The sequence below is a fragment of the Oryzias latipes genome, chromosome 7, assembly GCF_053564925.1.
Source record: "Oryzias latipes strain Hd-rR chromosome 7, Olatipes_Hd-rR_3.1".
Classification (NCBI taxonomy): Eukaryota; Metazoa; Chordata; class Actinopteri; order Beloniformes; family Adrianichthyidae; genus Oryzias; species Oryzias latipes.
In genome coordinates, this window is record NC_136243.1 from 5,748,926 (window position 1) to 5,772,410 (window position 23,485).

Genomic DNA, 23,485 nt, shown 5'->3' on the forward strand with positions numbered 1-23,485 from the left:
CCTCCCCCTCGTGTTCCAAACAGGAATTACCTGCTGGTTCCAAGAAATCAAAATGCCATAGACTTCTATAGAGAAATAAACAGCTGTTACTCAGTCATTCTATTAGTCAGAATAAACAGTCTTGATCTGATACCTTTTTTTAGACGTTTTTTAAAATCCAAATTTCTTCATATTTTCTCTGTAGGTCAAGTTATTAGTTATAAAGTGACCAATCAGATGCCTCAATAAAAGCATGTGGTCTCACGTCTAATGTTCAAAGCGTTTGACACATTCTCCCAAGCCCGCTTTCAAGTGGAAGGGGGGTGGACTTCTAACAAGCTCACTCCTGATTGGGGAGAGTGGTTGTCATAGAAACAATGACTCAGACCCTTTCGGACGAATTACTGCTTATTGACGTTGTCCAGCTCCAACATGGCGGCGTCCATTTAAAAAAACTTTCAACTGAGGTGACTTTTTTTTGGTGGAAGTCAGCTTTGATGACACACAAACAGTAAATAAAAAAACTGTCATGAGTAGAAAATAAAGCATTAAATGTCAGAAAGGCTTTTAAATACGAGGCTGCACACATGTATTTTTCTAGTGTTTAACATGTGAGTTAAGAAGAACTGCAGCCCTCTAAAACCAGCCCCTAGTGGTCATTTGAGGAAGTGTAGCATCTGGTGCTTTTTGGGAAGATTCTGGGTGTTTATAGCCACAGAGCTATACAGAAGAGATATTTGGGAGGGCTTACTTAAATAATAAAATAAAATCCATTTTTAAACCCTTGAGATTTTCATCACCATCCATTCACATGGTATTTACGATGTTTGAAATCTTCATTTCAAAGCTTGCATTCAGAATCGTTATCGTCATTCTTCTGTGCTGCCTCCATGGGCGTGACACCTGGTCACACCTGCTGACCTTCTCCCTGACTTTACTGCAAAACAAGCCTTTAAAATGTTTATGGTGCTCGTCAGGCTAATGTGCAGTGCTCCTTAAATACCACCATAGAGATAGGAGGGGCATCACTGTGTGTAATCGGAAGGGTGGGGTTGGACTCACAGGGGTGTTGCCATGGCAATGCCAGACAAGCAGGGTGACTTCTGCACTGCACAGATAATCCATTGTAATCCCATGTGAGGTGGTTACACCCCCAGAAAGAACGGGTAAGGCTCCCCCTGATGCTTCTCTTCTCCAGGGACCGGATCCTCCTCTCAGCTCCTGTCCATGCTGCTCCTCTCAGCTCCTTTCTTTGTTCAGCTGTGGAACACACTTCTCCTCTTCCTCTCATTGTCACTTCCTCACTAATTGTTTGTGTTTGTGAATGTTTTCTTTTCTTCTGATTCACGTGTTTCCCCTCTCAGCTTCTTTTGTTTGACTTTTTCTTCTGTTTCTGAACTGTTTTCTCTCCCTCACTCCTCTTCCTTTTTTTCTTTGCCTTCTTCTTTCTTCATAATGACACAAAATCAATAGAGTGCACTTTAGGAAGAATAGACAACAGTAGAAATACGCAAAAGATCACAGATTGTTTCTGTCAGGGAAAGGTTCTGTTGGTTTTTGTTTGCTGTGTGTCTGTGCAGGAATCCAGAACCTTCAATATCTCGTGAACTCTGTGTTCACAATTTAACAACAGTTTATGTTCCTTAAAAAGCGACACCTTTAGCTCTAGCATGGGGGGTTGACCCACACTGGTGCTGTAGGTTTTTGGGTTGTCCGGCCCGTGGAGGGGCCGGACAAGAGGGCAGGTGTGTCTTGCAGGTTCCTTGAGCCTCATACGACCACCTTAAGGGTACGGAGTGACTTTTGTGCCATTATTGCAAGTGCAACACTAACTGTTTTGAGCGTAAAATTTGGGGTGTTTTTTTTTTGCACTTGAAGTAAGAAAAATGGACTTGAAACTAAAAAATATGTGCAATCAATCAAGAAGCTGCTGTTTTTGAATGAAGGTCCGGTTCCTTCCTCCCTGAAGTCTGAGTTCAGACAGTGCAAACATGATCACATGCAGAGTCGCTCCATGCAAACTGCAGGACTCTCCAAAGGATGTTGGTTCAAAACTAGCATTTTAACAATATGATTTATAGAATAAACTGTGGTGCCTGACTGGATTCATAGTCGATATTGGTACATTGTGAACGATCCCATACACTGATCTAAAATGGATCCAGATCATCTTTATCCAAAACTTCCACCAGTGAAGTTTTCCAGATTCTTGGATTTCTTCCAGATCATCAAGTTAAATGAAACATGTGTCCAAACAAACAAGTAAACTAGAATGAATGTGAAATCCATTCACATGTTAGTTTCCTAAAGTTCACCACTGTTGTTTTTCCACATCCAAAGAATCCAAAGGGAACATTCTTAGAACATTCTAGACACTGGATGGTCACATGACTTTATACAAAGTCTGTCCACACATTGGACTGAAATGATGGACTGATCAGTTTCTCTGTGTGTTGTCCGCTATGACGCACGTGGTTGTTTTTACTTAATAGTAAAATAAAACCTATCCTGTCTCAATTGAAGTGGTATTTTCTAATATTGATGTAATCAAATGATTTCATTTTGAAGCATTGTAATTTTAGTGGTATAGGTCAATTTGATGAACATTTTCCTCTGACAGATTGAGCTATTTGAATCATTGGAATACAATAGAAACTGATGAATCAATGAATCGTTCCAGCTCTGGCTCAAACTGTTGCTGTGCAACAACAACATCCCTCAGGAAGAACTAGAAGACAAAGAGGAAGCAGGAAGAGGTTTCTTTGTTGGCAGCGTCCCCCTCCCCCGTGTCAAGGTTGACGTTGATGGCGCCTCCATCTCCTTGCTGCTTTCATGAACATCACTGTAACTTGTTAACAGTCCAAGGCTGCAATGTGTGTCAGCTGATACAGAGTGTCTGCTCCACCACCTCCCAGTAGACTGTCACCAGTAATTGAATGTGTTGGTCCACCTGTCCTGCTTTCCCTCAGTGGGCATCTGCGTTTGCTGGTGTGTGTGTTTGTGTGGTGAGCACCCAGGGCCCCCGGCGCCTCTGGGAATACAGCCCAGCCTAAATGCTGCCATGCATCACCGTCAGTGTGCCCTGGCTCAGTGAGCGACAGGTGGAGAAACACAAACGTCCAGTTTGTAAGCAGGAGCGTGCACGCAGAGGGGGCGTGCACGCAGCAGGAACATGTGCAGGGGTGGAGTGGCTTCCTGAGTGTAGTTTTGCACCTTGTTCGTGAATTTTGTGGGTCAGCAGGACACGGGGGGAAGAACCTAAGACAGAACACTGAGCCTGAGAATCCCCTCACTGATGGGACTGTGCATGTGGCACAATTCCCAGATTGAGCAGGTTTAGAGTAGCTTCACTGCTGGAAAAGCCATCGTAGGTCAGTTATTACTACTTTGTAATGTTTTTATATCAAACTTCAGGGAAGCTGTTCCATTAGGCGAAATATTAGAAAAACTACTTTGGCACTACAATGAGCATGAGTTGTTGTAGACTGCTGCCAGCATGTTTTACCTCAGTTTCTTCCCAAAGACCTGTTCCTCATGTTTTCCTCTTGACAGCAGATAAACATGCAGCAAAACCCAAGAATCAAGCATCAAATAGACCCAGTCTGACTTTGAAGAACACGTGTTTGAAACGATTTAAGGATCGGTGCCTTCAGTTGACTTTTCTTAGCTTTCTTTTTCCTTTGTTGGATTCATTTTTACGTGTTTTTTTAGTCAGGTACTGATCCTCATGTCTCACATGTTCCTGTTACTAGAAAACAGCTGTTTTAGTTTTATAATGGGTTCCCAAGACACTTTCATGGATGTATTGATGTATTTAGTTGCTTTATCCTTTGACTGAATATGTTCGTTTTCTCTTACATTTGGTTAAATAATTCTAATATTTTTGGTCTTGTTAGATTTTACTCATCTTTCTGTCCGGCAGCAGTCCTGGATGGAAAGTCCAGATTGTTCTGTCCTACAGCACCTTTGTATGAAAGTCTTGCTCCAGCCACATACTCACAAACTCACACCTAAAAAAAAAAAGAGATGACATCACAGCGGGCAAAACCTCTAATAGTCAATGGGGCCAAAATCTCTTTAATGGGTTCAGAAAAGACATTTCAAAATCCACTAACAAAACCAAAACGTGTGTCGGGGCGTCCAAAGAAAGTTTTGAAATTATTATGGGATGCCCACAGGACCTCTAACTTGGCTGCCATTTTCGTGAATTTGTCACATGAAGCTTTGACCTGGGTGGCAGGGGCAGAAAGGGAGAGTGAAGGGCATGTAGTCAAAGGAGGAGGGCAGCACCTGTAGGCCGTAGTTTTTCATTTTACGTTGCTCACCAAGTCTCCAGTCTCTGGTCCACATCATTCCAAATGCAGTCAGAGATGCCCTATTGGACGGGAGCATTGACACGAGTTTCCACTCTTCCTTTGGCAGATGTGCATGCTGCTGTGCACAGCTCTCCACAGACATTCAGCTGACTGTTAGAAACTGTTTGGATGGGCACAGCTGCAGCGCACGAGGCCGCTCAGACGGCTTCCTGCTCCCTTCAGCCTTCAGTGTGGAAACGAGGGACAGTGAGGCGTCCCGTTTGGTTTAGGCCTCCGTCTGCTGCTGGTGGTTACCTGTCTGTGAACGTCTGACTGAGCTGATGGAGGACATGCAGTGCAACACGAGGAAAAGACTGCTGATGGCTCTCCAAAGCCACATTTCTTCTAAATTGGAAGAATCTGTATATTCCTATAATTTTCTGCTCTTGTCCTCTTCATCTTCCTCACCATCACAGTCATCCTCACACCACCACCTTATACTGTCTTTCCATAGTCTCCCCAGCTGCAACATTCTCACTCATCTCCTTCAGATTCTTACATCTACAAGATGTAATCACCTTGTGTTCTCCTCCCTCCACAGTTATACGTCCACCTATGTTTTGTCTGTTTTCTGGAAAAATGTCTTCACCCCTGAAGACATTTTTCCAACCCCATCCGTCCCTAAGCATTCCTGTTCTGAACACCAAACATCTCCATCAGTTCCTTCCACATCTCTGTTAAAGTTTGTTCCTCCTACCTGGGGTGAAAAACCACTGACAACATTCAACATCTTCAACTTCAGACTCATCTATCTATCTGACCCTCTCTTCATCTCCAGAACGTTTTTTTAAATTAAACTCCTCCTTCAGGATCTCTCCTCCTCTGTTCCTTTTTCCATCCATTCCATGATAAAACATCTTGAAGCTGCTTTCATCCTATAAGCCTTGTCATGTTGGTCATAATCCAATTTAGTCGAAATGATTCATGTTTTTTTAGTCTAATTTAATCCAAGTTATTTCAATAAGGCACATTGTTTTTACTGTATTCCATTAGTGACCAACAGATTAAATAGAAGCAGAAGAATTGGTGTACTCGTCTGCACCAAGCAAACATTTGGCTGGATGTCTTCAATTCGTATTAAAATATTGCTCCATTGGTATTTCAGGCTGTGTCCTTTTGTTTTTACAGTCAAATATCAGTTGTGCTGCACATGGCTTTCACTCACACTCCCTTAATGTGAGCGTCAATTCTGTGTTATCAGCCTGAAAGAGGACTGGAGATGTCTTCGTGTGAGCTTTAGGACTGGATGGAGGATGGATGGACAGATAAGGGTAGGATGGAGGATGAATGGACTGATGAGGGTAGGATGGAGGATGGATGGACTGATGAGGGGAGGATGGAGGATGGATGGACTGATGAGGGTAGGATGGAAGATGGATGGACTGATGAAGGGAGGATGGATGGACTGACAGATGAGGGTAGGATGGATGGACTGATGAGGGTAGGATGGATGGACTGATGAGGGTAGGATGGAGGATGGATGGACAGATGAGGGTAGGATGGATGGACTGATGAGGGTAGGATGGATGGACTGACAGATGAGGGTAGGATGGATGGACTGATGAGGGTAGGATGGATGGACTGATGAGGGTAGGATGGATGGACTGATGAGGGTAGGATGGAGGATGGATGGACTGATGAGGGTAGGATGGAGGATGGACTGACAGATGAGGGTAGGATGGAGGATGGATGGACTGATGAGGGGAGGATGGAGGATGGATGGACAGATGAGGGTAGGATGGAGGATGGATGGACTGATGAGGGTAGGATGGAGGATGGACTGACAGATGAGGGTAGGATGGAGGATGGATGGACTGATGAGGGGAGGATGGAGGATGGATGGACAGATGAGGGTAGGATGGAGGATGGATGGACTGATGAGGGGAGGATGGAGGATGGATGGACTGATGAGGGGAGGATGGATGGACTGACTGATGAGGGTAGGATGGAGGATGGATGGACAGATGAGGGTAGGATGGAGGATGGATGGACTGATGAGGGGAGGATGGAGGATGGACTGACAGATGAGGGTAGGATGGAGGATGGATGGACTGATGAGGGGAGGATGGAGGATGGATGGACAGATGAGGGTAGGATGGAGGATGGATGGACTGATGAGGGGAGGATGGAGGATGGACTGACAGATGAGGGTAGGATGGAGGATGGACGGACAGATGAGGGTAGGATGGAGGATGGACGGACAGATGAGGATAGGATGGAGGATGGATGGACTGATGAGGGGAGGATGGAGGATGGATGGACTGATGAGGGTAGGATGGAGGATGGACGGACAGATGAGGGTAGGATGGATGGACTGATGAGGGTAGGATGGATGGACTGATGAGGGTAGGATGGAGGATGGATGGACTGACAGATGAGGGTAGGATGGAGGATGGATGGACTGATGAGGGTAGGATGGAGGATGGATGGACTGATGAGGGGAGGATGGAGGATGGATGGACTGATGAGGGGAGGATGGAGGATGGATGGACAGATGAGGGTAGGATGGATGGACTGACAGATGAGGGTAGGATGGAGGATGGACGGACAGATGAGGGTAGGATGGAGGATGGATGGACAGATGAGGGGAGGATGGAGGATGGATGGACAGATGAGGGGAGGATGGAGGATGGATGGACTGATGAGGGGAGGATGGAGGATGGATGGACAGATGAGGGTAGGATGGATGGACTGACAGATGAGGGTAGGATGGAGGATGGACGGACAGATGAGGATAGGATGGAGGATGGATGGACAGATGAGGGTAGGATGGAGGATGGATGGACTGATGAGGGGAGGATGGAGGATGGATGGACTGATGAGGGTAGGATGGAAGATGGATGGACTGATGAAGGGAGGATGGATGGACTGACAGATGAGGGTAGGATGGATGGACTGATGAGGGTAGGATGGATGGACTGATGAGGGTAGGATGGAGGATGGATGGACAGATGAGGGTAGGATGGATGGACTGATGAGGGTAGGATGGATGGACTGACAGATGAGGGTAGGATGGATGGACTGATGAGGGTAGGATGGATGGACTGATGAGGGTAGGATGGATGGACTGATGAGGGTAGGATGGAGGATGGATGGACTGATGAGGGTAGGATGGAGGATGGACTGACAGATGAGGGTAGGATGGAGGATGGACGGACAGATGAGGGTAGGATGGAGGATGGATGGACTGATGAGGGGAGGATGGAGGATGGACTGACAGATGAGGGTAGGATGGAGGATGGATGGACTGATGAGGGGAGGATGGAGGATGGATGGACAGATGAGGGTAGGATGGATGGACTGACAGATGAGGGTAGGATGGAGGATGGACGGACAGATGAGGGTAGGATGGATGGACTGACAGATGAGGGTAGGATGGAGGATGGACTGACAGATGAGGGTAGGATGGAGGATGGATGGACTGATGAGGGGAGGATGGAGGATGGACGGACAGATGAGGGTAGGATGGAGGATGGACTGACAGATGAGGGTAGGATGGAGGATGGATGGACAGATGAGGGTAGGATGGAGGATGGATGGACTGATGAGGGGAGGATGGAGGATGGACTGACAGATGAGGGTAGGATGGAGGATGGATGGACTGATGAGGGGAGGATGGAGGATGGACTGACAGATGAGGGTAGGATGGAGGATGGACGGACAGATGAGGATAGGATGGAGGATGGATGGACTGATGAGGGTAGGATGGAGGATGGATGGACTGATGAGGGAAGGATGGATGGACTGACAGATGAGGGTAGGATGGAGGATGGACGGACAGATGAGGATAGGATGGAGGATGGATGGACTGATGAGGGGAGGATGGAGGATGGATGGACAGATGAGGGTAGGATGGAGGATGGATGGACAGATGAGGGTAGGATGGAGGATGGATGGACTGATGAGGGTAGGATGGAGGATGGACGGACAGATGAGGGTAGGATGGATGGACTGATGAGGGTAGGATGGATGGACTGATGAGGGTAGGATGGAGGATGGATGGACTGACAGATGAGGGTAGGATGGAGGATGGACTGACAGATGAGGGTAGGATGGAGGATGGATGGACTGATGAGGGGAGGATGGAGGATGGATGGACTGATGAGGGGAGGATGGAGGATGGATGGACTGATGAGGGGAGGATGGAGGATGGATGGACAGATGAGGGTAGGATGGAGGATGGACGGACAGATGAGGGTAGGATGGATGGACTGATGAGGGGAGGATGGAGGATGGATGGACTGATGAGGGGAGGATGGAGGATGGATGGACTGATGAGGGGAGGATGGAGGATGGATGGACTGACAGATGAGGGTAGGATGGAGGATGGACTGACAGATGAGGGTAGAATGGAGGATGGATGGACTGATGAGGGGAGGATGGAGGATGGATGGACTGATGAGGGGAGGATGGAGGATGGATGGACTGATGAGGGTAGGATGGAGGATGGATGGACTGATGAGGGGAGGATGGAGGATGGATGGACAGATGAGGGTAGGATGGAGGATGGACGGACAGATGAGGGGAGGATGGATGGACTGATGAGGGGAGGATGGAGGATGGATGGACTGATGAGGGGAGGATGGAGGATGGATGGACTGATGAGGGGAGGATGGAGGATGGACTGACAGATGAGGGTAGGATGGAGGATGGATGGACTGCACAAAGGAATAGCGTGAAAAGCTAGGAACATGAGCGCTCCTTGCTAAGGGAAAAAAGACGATAAAGGAGAAAGAGAGAAGCAGAAGAGTGCTCGTCTGCAGGCGGGATGGAGGGATGAGGTGTCTGTCTCACCCCTTCATAATGGGGGGGGGGGGGGGGACAGGCTTTTAGAAATGAGCTTTCCATCCTAACATGGAGCCCTGAAGACTCCGTCAGCCACACAGTCGGGATCAAACTGCAGCCATCCTGCTTGTGTTTGTCGAACGCTCTGCACCCCTCCCCCTCCATCCTTTGCCTCCCAGCCTTGACCCCCCCCCCCCCCCCCCCCTTCTAGCCTACTCCTCCTCCAATCCATCTCTGACCTCTTTTTCTCACTGCATCTCCTGCAAAGCAGTTTGGACCCCCCACTAATAGACACAGAATCATCCTTACACAAAACCACACATGACAAACTGCTTCCCCCCCCCCCCCCCCCCCCCCCCACACACACACACACAGTTGTCACATCCTCAGTGTCTCTTCTTTCCTTCATCATGAGAGTCACTTTCATATGGTGTCAGTTTTTGGTGTGTGCTCAGCTCTCGTTTCTTCTTGAGCTTCGTATTGGGTCCTTCAAATGCTCATCTTCCTCTTTTCCTCCTCCTCTTCATCATCTGCGTTGGCAGCAGGACAATTAAAAATGTTTGTCTGAGGATTCATCTCATGGCTTCACATGCGTGTTATCCGGCATGTTCACCTAACTATGTAAAGGAAACCTCGCTGCCTCCCGGTAGCAGTTGGGGTTGTGATGGGGAGGACGTCCCGCTGGGAGGTTGTCTGCTCTCTGAGGTCATCACAGCTCAAACCTCAGTGGATCGCCGCCTTCCTCCTTCCTGGTGCTCAGCCTCACATGTGATTCAGTCTCTAAAAAAGAAAAACAACTGCATCTTCACTGATGTGAGATGTTAGAATGGCAGTTTGTTCTGTGATTTTCCTTCATGCCAACTGTCAGTGGCAGTGAAACCGCCCAGGTGAATTTGGACTTTTAGAACCGTCTGGGCATTCAAACTGTGAGTTTCAGAAGTTTGGGAGTTGGAATCTGGTCCCATTCTCTCTCCCTAAGATTGGATCACAGCTCCTGAAACGTTTGTCTTTGAGATTTTTGGGTCTGATGATGAAACAAATGTTCTCTCTGCATGAAAGGACCAAAGGCAGGCCAGTTTGACACCTGGACTCCTGTAGGACGAGTCGCTGTCAGAAGAACTGTTGTCATGCTGAGGCTAACAAGGCCTCGCCTGAAATAGACAAACCTTCACATCCTTCAGCATTGAGAGAAAACATGCCAGCCGCCCATGTGCTGTGTGCACTAGAGATGCAGTAATACGCTTTCTTCACAATTCTGTTCAAACCTCCATTTCTGGTTACACTTTTGGTTTGATGCATTACTTGTGCATTATTATTGCGATATCAAACTGGGCAATATGCATATCATAAAAGATGGCGAAAATTGCAATAAATGGTCACCTTAAATGTGCTAAAACAATCTTATGGCAGCTTGAATCATTTAATCAAATAAATCCATTTATGCATTTGACCAATCAGATGCACCCCTTCACGCTGTAGACCAATCAGATGGAGCCTTTATATGTTAGATGGTCGACTCAGTGTAATTTATAAACTGTTGAAATTATGTTTTCTGTTTTTTTTGCTATTTGTTCATGTACCGCAAGTGATGTCGTTATCGCAATATTAATCACTAATATCGCAAATCACGAGTTTTCCTCACATTGTGCAGCAAAATAAAAATGAAAATGAATAAAAATGTTTTTTTTGCTAATAGACGACCAACAATGAAGAAAAACCTTGCTGTTGACTCATACTAGACCGAGTGTAAAGAAAGAAAACAGTAAATAATGAATACTTGAACACTTTCAACATAAACGTACTGTCATGCAGTAGTGATGCATTTTCCCCACGGTTTGCTTCTATGATGTGCGGTTCGGTTTTAAACCAAGAACTGTGGCGTTCCTAGCGTGCAGCGCCACACCATCACTGATGAAACATCCATACCCTCTAAGACACGCCCTCTGGGATTACCAACAGTAATTTGTAGGCTTGTATGGCTCACTTTATGAAGTCCCAGCCATGCTGACGTGTGATGGAGAGTCCGAAGGCCCAGAAAGACTTTCAATCAAAGTTTTTGTTTTTTTGCGAGCAAATGTTTCTCCAGCTCCTCTGAGTCTGGTGTTGTTCCTTTGCTCTGTAAACTTTGCTGAGCAGTTGTGGGATTAATGACCTGGAGGTGATGGCGTGTCCATACCTGCATGTCAGCAGCATCACGGGTTTGTAGGAGGACGTGCTGCTGCGTGGTGTTCAGTTTACGTGCAGCCATAGCTGCTGTCCGCAGCAGAAAGCAGGCCGGAAAACAAAAGTCCTCAAGCGTGATACTGTCCAGACAATCTACTGGGATTATCCCGTAATTCAAGCTCTTCCTCCATCTCTGCTTTCAGATGATTCATCGTCAGAGAGTGGCAGCGGAAATGGCCTGCCCGCCCTGACCCCTCCCTCCTCTGCTCTGATGGATAGCGCCATCGTCAGGGAAACAGAAGTCGTCAATGGCAACAGTAGCTCTGCACCGCTTGACTTCAGCAGGCCTACCTCTTCCTCATCGACAGAGGAACAACAGCCGGTGAACCTGAGCGAGCCGCCCTCCAAGCGCCTTCCCCTGTCCACGCCGCACCTGCCCATCACAGTGTCCGCCGCGGCCGCCGCGCTGCTCGGTGCGCTGCACCCCAGTGCGCCGGAGGAGCTCCGCAGAAAGTACCCACTTACTGCCAAAAACCCCATGACGCCACACACAGCCCTGCCTCTGCCACGCACACACACTCCAAACGCACACGGCCAGCCCCACACTCAAAACGCAGAGCTGCGACTGGACAGGGACGGCAGGGACTTCGGGAACAAGGTAAGACGCCAAACACCCATGAACGCATGCACACCACAGAGAAGGGCCCACACCAATATTCTTTGACGGCCCGTTCCAAGTGATCGATAAATCAATTTACCTCCCAGCTGTAGTGTTCTGGTGTTTGTTGATACAAAGACATGAGCTGATGATCGTCAAGAAGCAGCTGGAGCTGCACAAATCCAGAAAGCAAGTCCAGAAGTGCACTTTTGAGTAGAAAGAATGGTTCTGTAATAGGACGAACAAATGTTCAACACAGGTTCAATTCACTGCCTGAAGGTTCAATACTTCTGGCAAAGCTGCATCTGGAACTCTGCAGCTTTACTGAGCATGCTCAATATGAACCAGACCAAAACACTCGTGTTTTCAGAGCCGCATCCCTACGAACCACAAGACTTCTGGAGCACAGCTCTGTGAACATCATGGTTAAGACCATCAAATGCATTAGTGCAGCAAAACCCCTCATTCTGAGTGTAGAGCACGGTGACGGTAGACTCATGATTTGGACTTTTGGTGAGGCTTCTTTAGCTGCAGCCTTTCTTTGAATAGGAACATTGTGTTCATCGTGAGGAGCAATGACCTTTTACCCTTTAACTCCAGATCTTTAGCTCCAGTGTTGACATTCTTTAGACTACCGTTGCTCTTCAACCTTTTACAAAATTAGCGTAATTCCAGCTGATTCTGAAGCAGAGAAAAGCAGCTTTGTGTGATAAAAAGCCCCAGCGTGAGCGTGAAAGGTCAAAGAGCGTGTGTTACTTAGATGTCACTGGCGACATCTCCAGTTTTAAGGGGTTAAAGGAGACAAAAATGTTAGAATGACATATTTAGAATTTTTTTTAATACTTATTCATTATCATTTTTTATTCTTGCATATTTAATTCTTTTTTTCTGCTGATATTCATAATAATTTTAAGGCCTTGTATTTGTCTATGGAAAGCACTATGGTAGCTTGATGGTGCTGCAAGGTGCTTTATAAATAAAGTTTATTCAATCTTTTGAATTCATAGTATTGCATGTTTTAATAACAGAGCAAGAACCTTGTTAATGTCTTCTGGTTGATGTCGTAGAATGCGCAGATGTTTCTGCAGATTAATGTAAAAACACCTTAGAAGGTGAAAAAAGTTGAAGGTATTTTATGAAGCTGATAGAATAAAAGAAGATGATTTTTTTTTCATACAGGCCAGGGTTTCTCTGCTATTCCATGAATAAAGATCGAGTGTGAAGTGAATCCTCCATTATACCCATCCTTTACAAACAGCAGTGAATGAGGCACAGCTTTTTTGTCAGAGATGTCAAGGTTCTGCATGGAGAAGAAGTCTTGTGTTTGCAGTTTGGATGAAAATGGCTGAACAGACTCAGTCTGCCGCTCCATTCATTGGTGGTTCCATAGAAAAACACAACTATTAGTTGAAGCAAATGTGAAATCTTTATCTGCTTTCGCTCATGAAGACATCAATGCCAACTTAAGGTGGGATGTCCTTGTTAAAGAGTGAAAGAAGCTCTGGATGTTTAGTAAGGAGGAGAAGAACGGAGGTGTGACTGGAGGACATCTCTGTTCTCCATCCTCCTGCCTCCACCTTTGTGTGGAGCTGAACACAAAGACATGTTGGCCTTGAAGAAAGTCTGTTTCGCCTCTTTTCCTCCAACAAAGACCCACAGATTTGCAGGAACTGTGATCTCAACTACAGCAGAAAGAAAACAAATGTATTCCACTTAGTATACATGAAACAAAAAAGAAAAGTGGTCTAAACATTATCAGATTAATTGTAAGGTTCTGACTTATTGTTTGTGCAGGATGATAAAATGATTAAATCTGAAAACTAAAAGATATAATTAGTTAAGTCAAATCCCATCTTCAGTCTCAGGTTAACTGTAGGAAGTAGAGCAGCTCCTCTGTTACCATGGCAGCAGCCTTCATTAGCGTCAATGTTTCCAAGCAGCAAAACAAACTTCCCTACACTTTTCCCTTCCTCTGCAAATAAATACCCATGATCCAAGGGGTCAGAGGTCAGAGGCGGGTCTATCCTGTAGAGGACCTTTTTAAAGATACTTCTGTCACTAACAGTACCTCAAATTTAAAAACATTACTTACAAAGAACCTCATGTGTTTTACTAGTTTACAGGTCAGATCTCTGCATTTCTGAGTTACTTTCAGACCTTCTCAGATAATGAAATTACCGTAATTTCCGGATTATAAGATGCTACTTTTGTCACACGCTTTCAACCCTGTGGCTTATTTAATAATACGGCTAATTTATGCATTTTTCTTTTTTTTTTAATGCATTTTTTCTAACGGCCGCTAGGGGCGCTCAAGCAGAAAGGGTGAGAGTGAGAGAGGGAGAATAAGGTATATCTGTGAGGAAGAAATGCAAGAAGAAATGCATATGACGCAGCTTTCAAGTTAAAAGCAATCATTAAAAGCAGTGTGAAACAATCCAGCATCACCAACGGGTTTGGAAAAGCCGGTCTGCTGCTGACGGAGAGGACGGCGCAAGTTCAGGAGTGAATCTACCTCAGAGTGACACTGACAACGAAGGAGAGACTAAGATAGAGTGTGGCCAAGAATGTCTGACGCTATTCCAATCCACAGTGAGGAGGAAGACTTCCATGGTTTCACTGCACAGGAGGAAGATGAAGAAAGCTCTCAGTGACTTTTACGTTCATGTTTTTAAAACAGCCCTGTTAGTGCTGCGTTACGGTGTGTCACTGTTGTGGAAGAAAACTACGTGCTGCGCAGCGCTTGCCTCTCCACGCCATGGGTCTATAAGTTACTGGTGCTCTCAGTGACTTTTTTATTTTAACTTTTTCTCTCAGTGACTTTTACCGGTATGTTTTTTTAACCAGCCCTGTGATTACCATATTGCTGCCGTGTTACTGCTGTGTCACAGGCACTGTTTGGAAAGAAAAGCTCAGGTATTTTACTAAAACTTAGAAAACTCTTTCTATGTACCGTCTTTCTTTGTAAATATATCATGCTTTGAACCTTTCCTGCGATTACTTTTTTCTTTCTTTCCTCTCCGTCTTCGGGGATCTTCCTTCGGTTGTTCACTTCCCGTTCAGACCTCCAGATTCTCCAGAGTGGGTTAATAAAGAATCATTCATCTTCTTCTGGGGGAAACCTTCTTTTATCACAGTTCTCCTTCACTCTCTATATAAAACATGAATGCGCACCCCCAGCACACTTTGCTCTCCCCTCCCTCTTGCGCTGCACGCGCTCCCTCCTCCTTCTTACACACGCGTGTGGTTTCAGCACATACACATCTTCATTCTACAACACATGTTTCAATGTGAGCACATGCGGCTTATAGACAGGTGCGGCTTGTGTACAGTGGTATGAGAAAGTTTAGGCACCCCTGTTGTTTTATTGATTTGACGACCTTTAGCAATAATTATTGGAACACAAAATTTGTTTTACAAGCATATTTACCCTTGACCTCCATACACATGTGAAGCCAATCATGAGAAGAGGTATTTAAGGTGCAAGTTTTTCTCCTCTTTGCATCTTCTCTGAAGAATGTCAACATGGGAATCTCAAGCTGTCAGATGACCTGAAAACAGAGATTGTTGATCGTCATAGTTTAGGTGGAGGATACAGAAAGCTTGCTAAAATATATCAGCTGTCAATTCCAACTGTGAGGAATATAGTGAGAACATGGAAGACCACAGGCACAGTTCAAGCAAAGGCCCGGAGTGGCCAGCCCAGAAAAATCTCATATAGGCAGAGATGGTGAGAACAATCAAACTCAACCCACAGACCAGCTCCAAAGACCTAGAACGTGATCTGGCTGCAGATGGTGTCACTGTGCATCGTTCAACCGTTTTCTGCGCACATGCCACAAACAGAGTTGCTTGAGGTTTGCAAAAGCACATTTGGATAAGCCAGCTTCATTTTGGAATAAGGTGCTGTGGACTGATGAAACTAAAATGGAGTTATTTGGACATAACAAGGGGGCGGCATGCTTGGCGAACAAAGAACACAGCATTCCAAGACAAACACTTACTACCCACAGTTGGTGGCGGGTCCATCATGCTTTGGGACTGTGTGTCCAGTGCGGGTTCTGGAAACCTTGTCAAAGTTGAAGGTGGCATGGATTCCAGTCAGTATCAGCAGATTCTTACAAACAATGTTCAAGAATCAGTGACTAAGTTGAAGTTGCCCCGGGGCTGGATACTTCAATAAGACAATGACCCTAAACACAGCTCTGATTCTACAAAGGCATTCATGCAGAGGAACAAGAACAATGTTCTGGAATGGCCATCTCAGTCCCCAGACCGGAAAATTATTGAAAATCTGTGGTGTGATTTAAAGCGGGCTGTCCATGCTCGGAAGCCATCAAATCTGACTGAACTGGAGATGTTTTGCAAAGAATCCAGAATCCAGGCCCTTCTTGGAAGCCATGGGAAGCGATTGGAGGCTTTCATTTCTGCAAAATACTGATGGCATGTTTCTGTTGGGGTGCCCAAATTTACACGCCTGCCTATTTTTGTTTGAGTAATGATTGCACATGTTTCTTTAAATCCAATAAAATCACTGTGTTCATCTGCTACATGATATATTTAACTGAAATTGATGATCCAAACAACCAATGATTTATGAAAAAAAATCTTGATAATTATCAGGGGGGCCCAAACTTTCTCATACCACCGTATGTACAAAATGGTTTATCCTTTAGAAATGTAATGGGTAATCAGGTATAATCAGGTGCGCTCTTGTCCGGAAATTGCGGTCATAAAAATAATAATAATAATAATAAACTTCCCTTCTCCATCTGTCTCTTTGTATTTATTTGCATCTTTCTCCATCTCTTCCTTTTCCCACTCATCACTCTGCATCTTTCTCCTGAAAATCACTAAAAACTACACATAGACTAAAGTTTGATTTTTATTTTTGAACTGAAAAGCTTTAAGATTTGAAAGAATCTGCTGCCCTAAATGTATGGATTATGGTATTCAGGAACATTTCTAACAATCAACACTCTTGGTTCTGCAGAGCGACAATACTTTATTACTCCATCCATGCATGTGGCTTTTACTGACAGGCTGACATCAAGCCCCAATAATCTGATAGTTCAGTATTGTGCTTTCTCAGATTTATTATTGCACAAGTGAAGAAAAAAGGTTTAAAAATGACATGACTTTTTTGGTCATTTTATCAGGTTAAAGGACAATCTAACAAGGTATCAGCCAAACACGTAGTAACTTACATCTGCAACACAGAACCGTGCAAAACTGTACAGAAACCTGCAGGACCGTACAAACGAGTGACTTTCTACCCACAGAAAAAATTCAGAAAAGTTAAGGAGCCTTTTGTTTTGCCTCTAAAATTAGAAAAATATAATATTTTTATGTGTAAAACCTTTTTCACTGCGCATAAACAAAGGACTTGCTGAATGCAGCCATTGCTCTCTACACCCCTGTGGCTGCAGAATGAGACGTTTTGTCGTCACAGCGAGAGGGTTCCTATGTGTGACTGAGTGTGATGATGTGGCGACCTGTCCAGGGTTTACGCGCCTTTGCCCATCAGTAGTCAGGCTAGGCTGTGGCAGCTCAGTGACCCTGAAAGGCGTGTTAAGAAAATGGATGGAGGATTTGTTCCATGTGTGACTTCTTACACCTGGGTGCTGTTGTTCTCTCAGATCTCCTGCTTTCTCGATCTCACCTCTGCGCTCTCCACTCTGAGCTCGGCGTTAAAAATATGCCACAAAACCAGCCAATCACAGACAAGCAGCTTAATGATGATTTGTCTGGAATCCTCCAGATCACTTTGCTTCGTAAAGTTCCAATGGGGCACTCAAGGAAAACTACAGGTGAAAAGGATCATATTAAAAACAGATTCTATGCAAATTTTTCAATACTAAGATCATTTCAATCTGCAGATGTTAAATATATAAAAGTTTGCATTCTCACAAACGGACACATTAATGAATCTTCATACTTTATTTGTAGAAAAAAAAGACATCTGGAATATCTGAATTGCAGTCCGCCCTGTCACTGGAACTGTAGGAGTTTTTGGTGCGTTCACAGACGGATCGCCTTCAGCAACAGTTGTGGCCTCACAGGCAGCGAATGCTGCAGTGCATGTGGAAAACCACCATCTTCCACATGAAGCCATGGCAGCTGATCTGAGCTGAAGGGAACATTCTTAAAAACCTTTCAGCTTTTAGGCTGAGTGTAGTCCAGTGTTGTAGTCCTGGTTCATGTCTGTAGCTCGCCTCACCGACAGGAAGCAGCCGCAGGCACAAAGACGGTGAAGTCGTGTGTGTGATGTACTCCGCTTTTCAAAAGGATCCGTGCTAAAGAAACTGACAGACGGCAGCAGGCTGGAGGTTCTGGAAACATGAGCCTCTTAGAGTTGTGTGTTTTGTGTTTGTGTAGTCCCCACCGTACAGCTATGACAGCATGAAGATCGACGCCAGCGCAGAGGACCTGAGCACGCCGCGCCACATCAGCCAGGCGGCTCCCGACGACGACGATGACGACCACGACGACCACGACGACAATGACAAGATAAACGACACGGAGGGCGTCGACCCCGAGAGATTAAAGGCTTTCAATGTAAGTCAGCAGATGTTGCACTTTGGCACCTCCAGCTCCATCCGGACGGTTCTTCCTGTGAAGGCTGCGTCCATCTCTTAGGGCGGTGGTCTCCAGCGTTTTTCACGTCAGACAACATTTTCACAGACCGGTCAGAGCAGAGCTGAAGTTTGTGTTAAATATTTCTAAGCTTCCAGTCTCTAAAAAAAACGATTTTTCCATTTAAAATGCCACTACAAGAAATGTATTCTGAAAACATTTGTTTTAAAGATGACAAAGATTTAGTGAAGCAAAGTAGTTGATAGAAGTTCTTTCTGATTTGTAAATAATTCAATCAAAGCAACATTACAGTTTTTTTCATAGAATAACACTCTAGTCACAGATTATCTCTCAGGGATAAAAGATTTATCATATTTTGTTTTGACAGAAATCCGGATTCATTATGTTTTTTTTTTTTTTTATCACAGAGAAACATTTTCTATGCTAAAATTTCTCAATAGCTTCCTGCTTAAATCAGCGTTGCTGCAGAAAAATACATAAACAACCCTTTTTTTCAAGTTTACGCAAATCAGCAACTTTATTGTGTTAAATCTTTAATCTCTGTCAGATGTTTGCAGCTGGTTTGAACTCAAACTTTGCTATGAAGATTTTCCCTTTATGTCAAAGTGGATGCTAACGACAGGATGCTAGGAATTACACTGAAAACCTGACTTTACTCAAATCTGTTTTCATCGCAGAAATAAAGATGGAAAAATGTGAAACAGCCAGAAGTCACATGTCCCTTAAGAAAAACAATGAGGCAAGAATCTTCCCCCTCCTTTAATCAGAGCAGGAATCCGTCGTAGAGGCAGCTGGTGTGAGGATGGACGTTCTCCAGAGACCTTTGGTCACAGTTTCCCATTGGCTCCCACGATATCAACCCAGAGCATGCACCAAGAATGCACATCCATTGACTGTATAGGAGGACTGGACTGAGGGAGTGTGATGTGACCCGTAGGAAATGGTTTACTTCCAGCTCCAATGAAAATGAAGGCAACTACTGTCCTTCCACTGAAAGCCTGTTGGCAGAAAATGTGGGGGCCAGCGGGCACCACAGGCTTTTTTTGAGGCATCTCATTGGCCAGTTTATAATTCGAATAACTTGAAATAAAGAAAAGTTATGAAAAAAAGGACAAACAAAAACATGTTAAAAAAGGTATCAGACCCAGAATTTTCATTCTGACCAATAGATTAACTGAGTGACAGTTGTTTATTTCTCTATAGAAGTCTGTGGGATTTTGGCTTCTTGGAGCCAGCAGGTACTTCCTGTTTGAAACGCCAGGGGGGAGGAGTCACTCAGTCCAGTTCTTTCATGCAGTCAATGATTCTTTCTCTGAATCTTGTGAGAGGGGTCAGATAATTTTAGACCCAGTCTCTTTATGTCCATCTTTTAATGTGTATTCATCTCCCTTCAACCTGAGAGCCCATTCACTGCAGCAGATTTGACTGTTTGCCCCTTTTTTCGTCGTCATGATTGTCAGACTCACAACCCCAAACCAGAAAGATTAAATGTGGTTTTAAGTCTGGGTGAAAAACGGCTTCATGCTGATTGTTCAGATGTTGATCGATACTGGAGATGGGCTTTCCCACCACCTACATCTTTTTTTTTTAGATGTTTGTGCGCCTTTTTGTGGACGAGAACTTGGACCGGATGGTACCGATCTCCAAACAACCCAAGGAGAAGATCCAGGCCATCATAGAGTCCTGCAGCAGGCAGTTTCCAGAATTCCAGGAGCGAGCCCGCAAGCGCATCCGCACCTACCTCAAATCCTGCCGACGCATGAAGAAGAACGGCATGGAGGTACAAGAGCGTGGCGTTTGGTATGAATGAATGAACTGAAATGTATTTCACGGGGAGAAACTCACTAACTTTAACTTGGGTGATTTGGAAAAGTCCAGAAAATATTAAAAAACCCAAATAAAAAAACAAAAAAGTAGTCTCCCCATGTGTAGAATTGTACCATGTTCTGACTACTTTGAAAGGCAAACACAAAGCACACTTAAAAACAACACAACATGCTAAAACCAGAGCATTCAAGGGTGGAGTTGCCATGACACACAGCTGTATGTGCAGTGCCATTAACGAAAAAAAAAAAAGATTAAACCATTTCTCCAGATCAAATTATTATTATTACTATTATTATTGTTTTTATTAATATTATTTAATTTTGAATACATTTTTGAATATTTGATCCAGAATCTAAATTCAAAAATGATTCAACAACCAAACTTTTCATGCTTGCATTGAAACTTTCTGAGAAACGTGTTTAACAGAAAACTCAACAGAGGTGAGTCCTTCACACTGACAGCAATGAGTGTGTCTCTACTGCACTCTGCTGGTCACAACTGGCATTACACCACCAACAATTTAGTTTCCTAGTAGTGTTGTTGAGATTTGAAACCCTTAGAAATAACTTGCCACTGCTAATACCACATAAAAATGAAGAAATACAAGCTATGCAACACCTGGAACCTTTAAATTATGACAAAAAACTCATTTTAGTGATAGCATTTAACTATTAATACTCATAACTGACTTTAAAAATAAAATACATGAAAACAAATGATAACAGCCGTTACAAGAGTGAATATTTGAAGGTCTAATACAGAACCAATACACTATGAAAGATTTAAAAATGTGATTCCTTCAATAAAGAATGATTATGCGGGGTAAGGTGTTCAAAGCCCTAACTGAAACTACGTGAATACGTTCACTGTCACTGTGTCTGACTGGGACATGATTCTAAAAGGGTCTTTCCTGTGTGGCTTTTTTCACGTCAGACCCGACCCACTCCGCCACACCTCACCTCAGCCATGGCTGAGAACATCCTGGCTGCTGCCTGTGAGAGCGAATCCCGGAACGCCGCAAAGAGGATGCGCCTCGAAGCCTACCAGGTAAGAGAGAGAGAGGAAAGGTTGACCTGAAACCAGAGATTCACCGTCATCGTGACACTTTTGTTCAGACTCCATGATGCTGAACACCAACCGTCTGAATGCATCCGGCTCCATCATCATGAGAAACAAAAGTCCCGAGAATAAGAGTCATAGACACATTATACTTATAAAGCATATTTGCACTTATTTCCAGTGAAATGAATGTACCATACTTGATTTATGAAACAAGAATTTAACAGTGCTCAACTGGGATAGGCTCCAGCGACCGTGACCCAAAAAGGGATTCAGCGGGTCAGAAGATGAATGGATGAATTTAAGTCAACTTTTTTACTAAGACTTGTGTCATTTTACCGTTGTTATAGCATTTTAGTTCATGTTCTACTGATAGGCGTTTTTAACAGTTTCTCTTTTACCTAAAGAGTCTTTATTAAACAGTGTTTCTTGTGTATCGTTCCATTAAAACACAACAACCTGGTGATGTCCATGGAGAAGGATTTCAGATGTTAACTGAACAAACTGAACACTCTGTACAGGAGACACGGCCAAGGGGAGATTGATTGACATGTCCAGACCATGTCAATCAATCTCCTCTGAACACAATGCATGTGAAACACAAAGCATGCAAAATTGCACTGTTAGAACAATCAGTGAAACATGATGACAGCAATATAGCGATGGACCTTTGTATATCAAGGGCAATACAGACTAGATTCATAGATTCCAATGCTTTTTATTTTTACCGTCTAACTTCATTTCAGAGAAACAATATTGAATCGATCTTTACTGAAAGAGTCACTATTGATTGATAAACGATACAAAAGGATTTTGATAAAAAGTAATTCCTGGATTATCTAAGAAAACAACTTTTAGTTAAATTAGTAATGAGCAAAAATTCTGGGTTTTATGAGATAAATGTCTTTGTTCGGTTTAAATCAATAATTATAACTGTTTTTACTGTGGTTTACCAGTACAACTGATTTTTAATGAAGATGTGATCAAGAAATCAATGAATGGATTCAGTACTTTGACAGTGATACTAGGTCTGAAGCCATTTAGCCCCCAGTTTACATCCAGACTCCCAGTTTACATCCAGACTCCCAGTTTACATCCAGACTCCCAGTTTACGTCCAGACTCCCTGCTCTGACAGAGTTCAGAGAAACAGATAGAAAAGACAGTTTTGTTCCTGACATCTGTCAGCTGATGCGTTGAGTCAGAACTTGTCCTGATGCTCATTGTTTTTGGGAGGTGTTTACCTCCTGTGGTATTCTGAATCAAACCCTCAAATCTCATCCTGAATGAGGTTCATCTGGAAAACATACATGTTGTTGGAAACATGTCAGTTTTATTCCCTGTCAGCAGAAAGCCCTTAGCGGCGGTCACACACCAGCTCCGTCTAACCCCCGTTTGTCTGTCAGGATGAGCCGATCTCTCTGGACAAGTCGTCCAGCAGCGGTGCCGCGGTGCGAGAGCCAGCAACCCTCGCCCATTCTGCCTTCTCCCTGGCTGCATCCACCTTCTCCTCCCCGGAAACGCAACTCTACATCAACGGGGCCGGCCTCAGCTATGGTTACCGTGGATACCTGGGCCCCGCTATTCAGCACCCAGTGTCTTTGACAACTGCCACTGCTACTCAGGGCAACGGTAAGAGAGAGAAAAGTGGAGAATCAAGGAAACTCTTTCTTTGTTCTATGCACAATATGCACATCCATCTTCGTAAAAGTTTGGATGCTGTTTGTTTTTGTGGGAGAAACACAGACACGCTGCCGAGGCTGAAAATCCGAACTTTTGCAAAGATGAATATACATATTGCACCGCTAGCTCCACTGAGAAAGTGGGTGTATGTTTTGGCCTGGGGCCGGAGCTGGCAGCGCAGACTCTTCCTGGAAGGGGCGGTTCTCACTTTGTGATGTCACAATGTGAGAATCCATTTTAATGGATTGGGAGGAGCTGGTGCTCAGAGAGATGGTTTTTGGGATTGTTTATGTGAGGAATGAACATTATGTAAGGGTTAATGGCCGACGAAGTGTGCGGTTACTACTTTTTAACGCACGCCGTGGAAGCCTGAACCGTCCGACA

The 23,485-nt window shown here is 44.5% G+C and overlaps 1 protein-coding gene across 2 annotated transcripts in view; it reads left to right on the forward strand.

Annotated features, from left to right (window-relative positions):
• Nucleotides 1-23,485, forward strand: part of LOC101169180 (nucleolar protein 4-like) — a 121,344-nt gene that overhangs the window by 92,590 nt on the left and 5,269 nt on the right. For both annotated transcript variants that reach the window (XM_023957018.2, XM_078950100.1), the window contains 5 exons: nt 11,486-11,940; nt 18,316-18,495; nt 20,126-20,314; nt 21,295-21,408; nt 22,825-23,050. In XM_023957018.2, the coding sequence (XP_023812786.1) occupies nt 11,486-11,940; nt 18,316-18,495; nt 20,126-20,314; nt 21,295-21,408; nt 22,825-23,050 (1,164 nt within the window). The remainder of the gene's footprint in view (nt 1-11,485; nt 11,941-18,315; nt 18,496-20,125; nt 20,315-21,294; nt 21,409-22,824; nt 23,051-23,485) is intronic.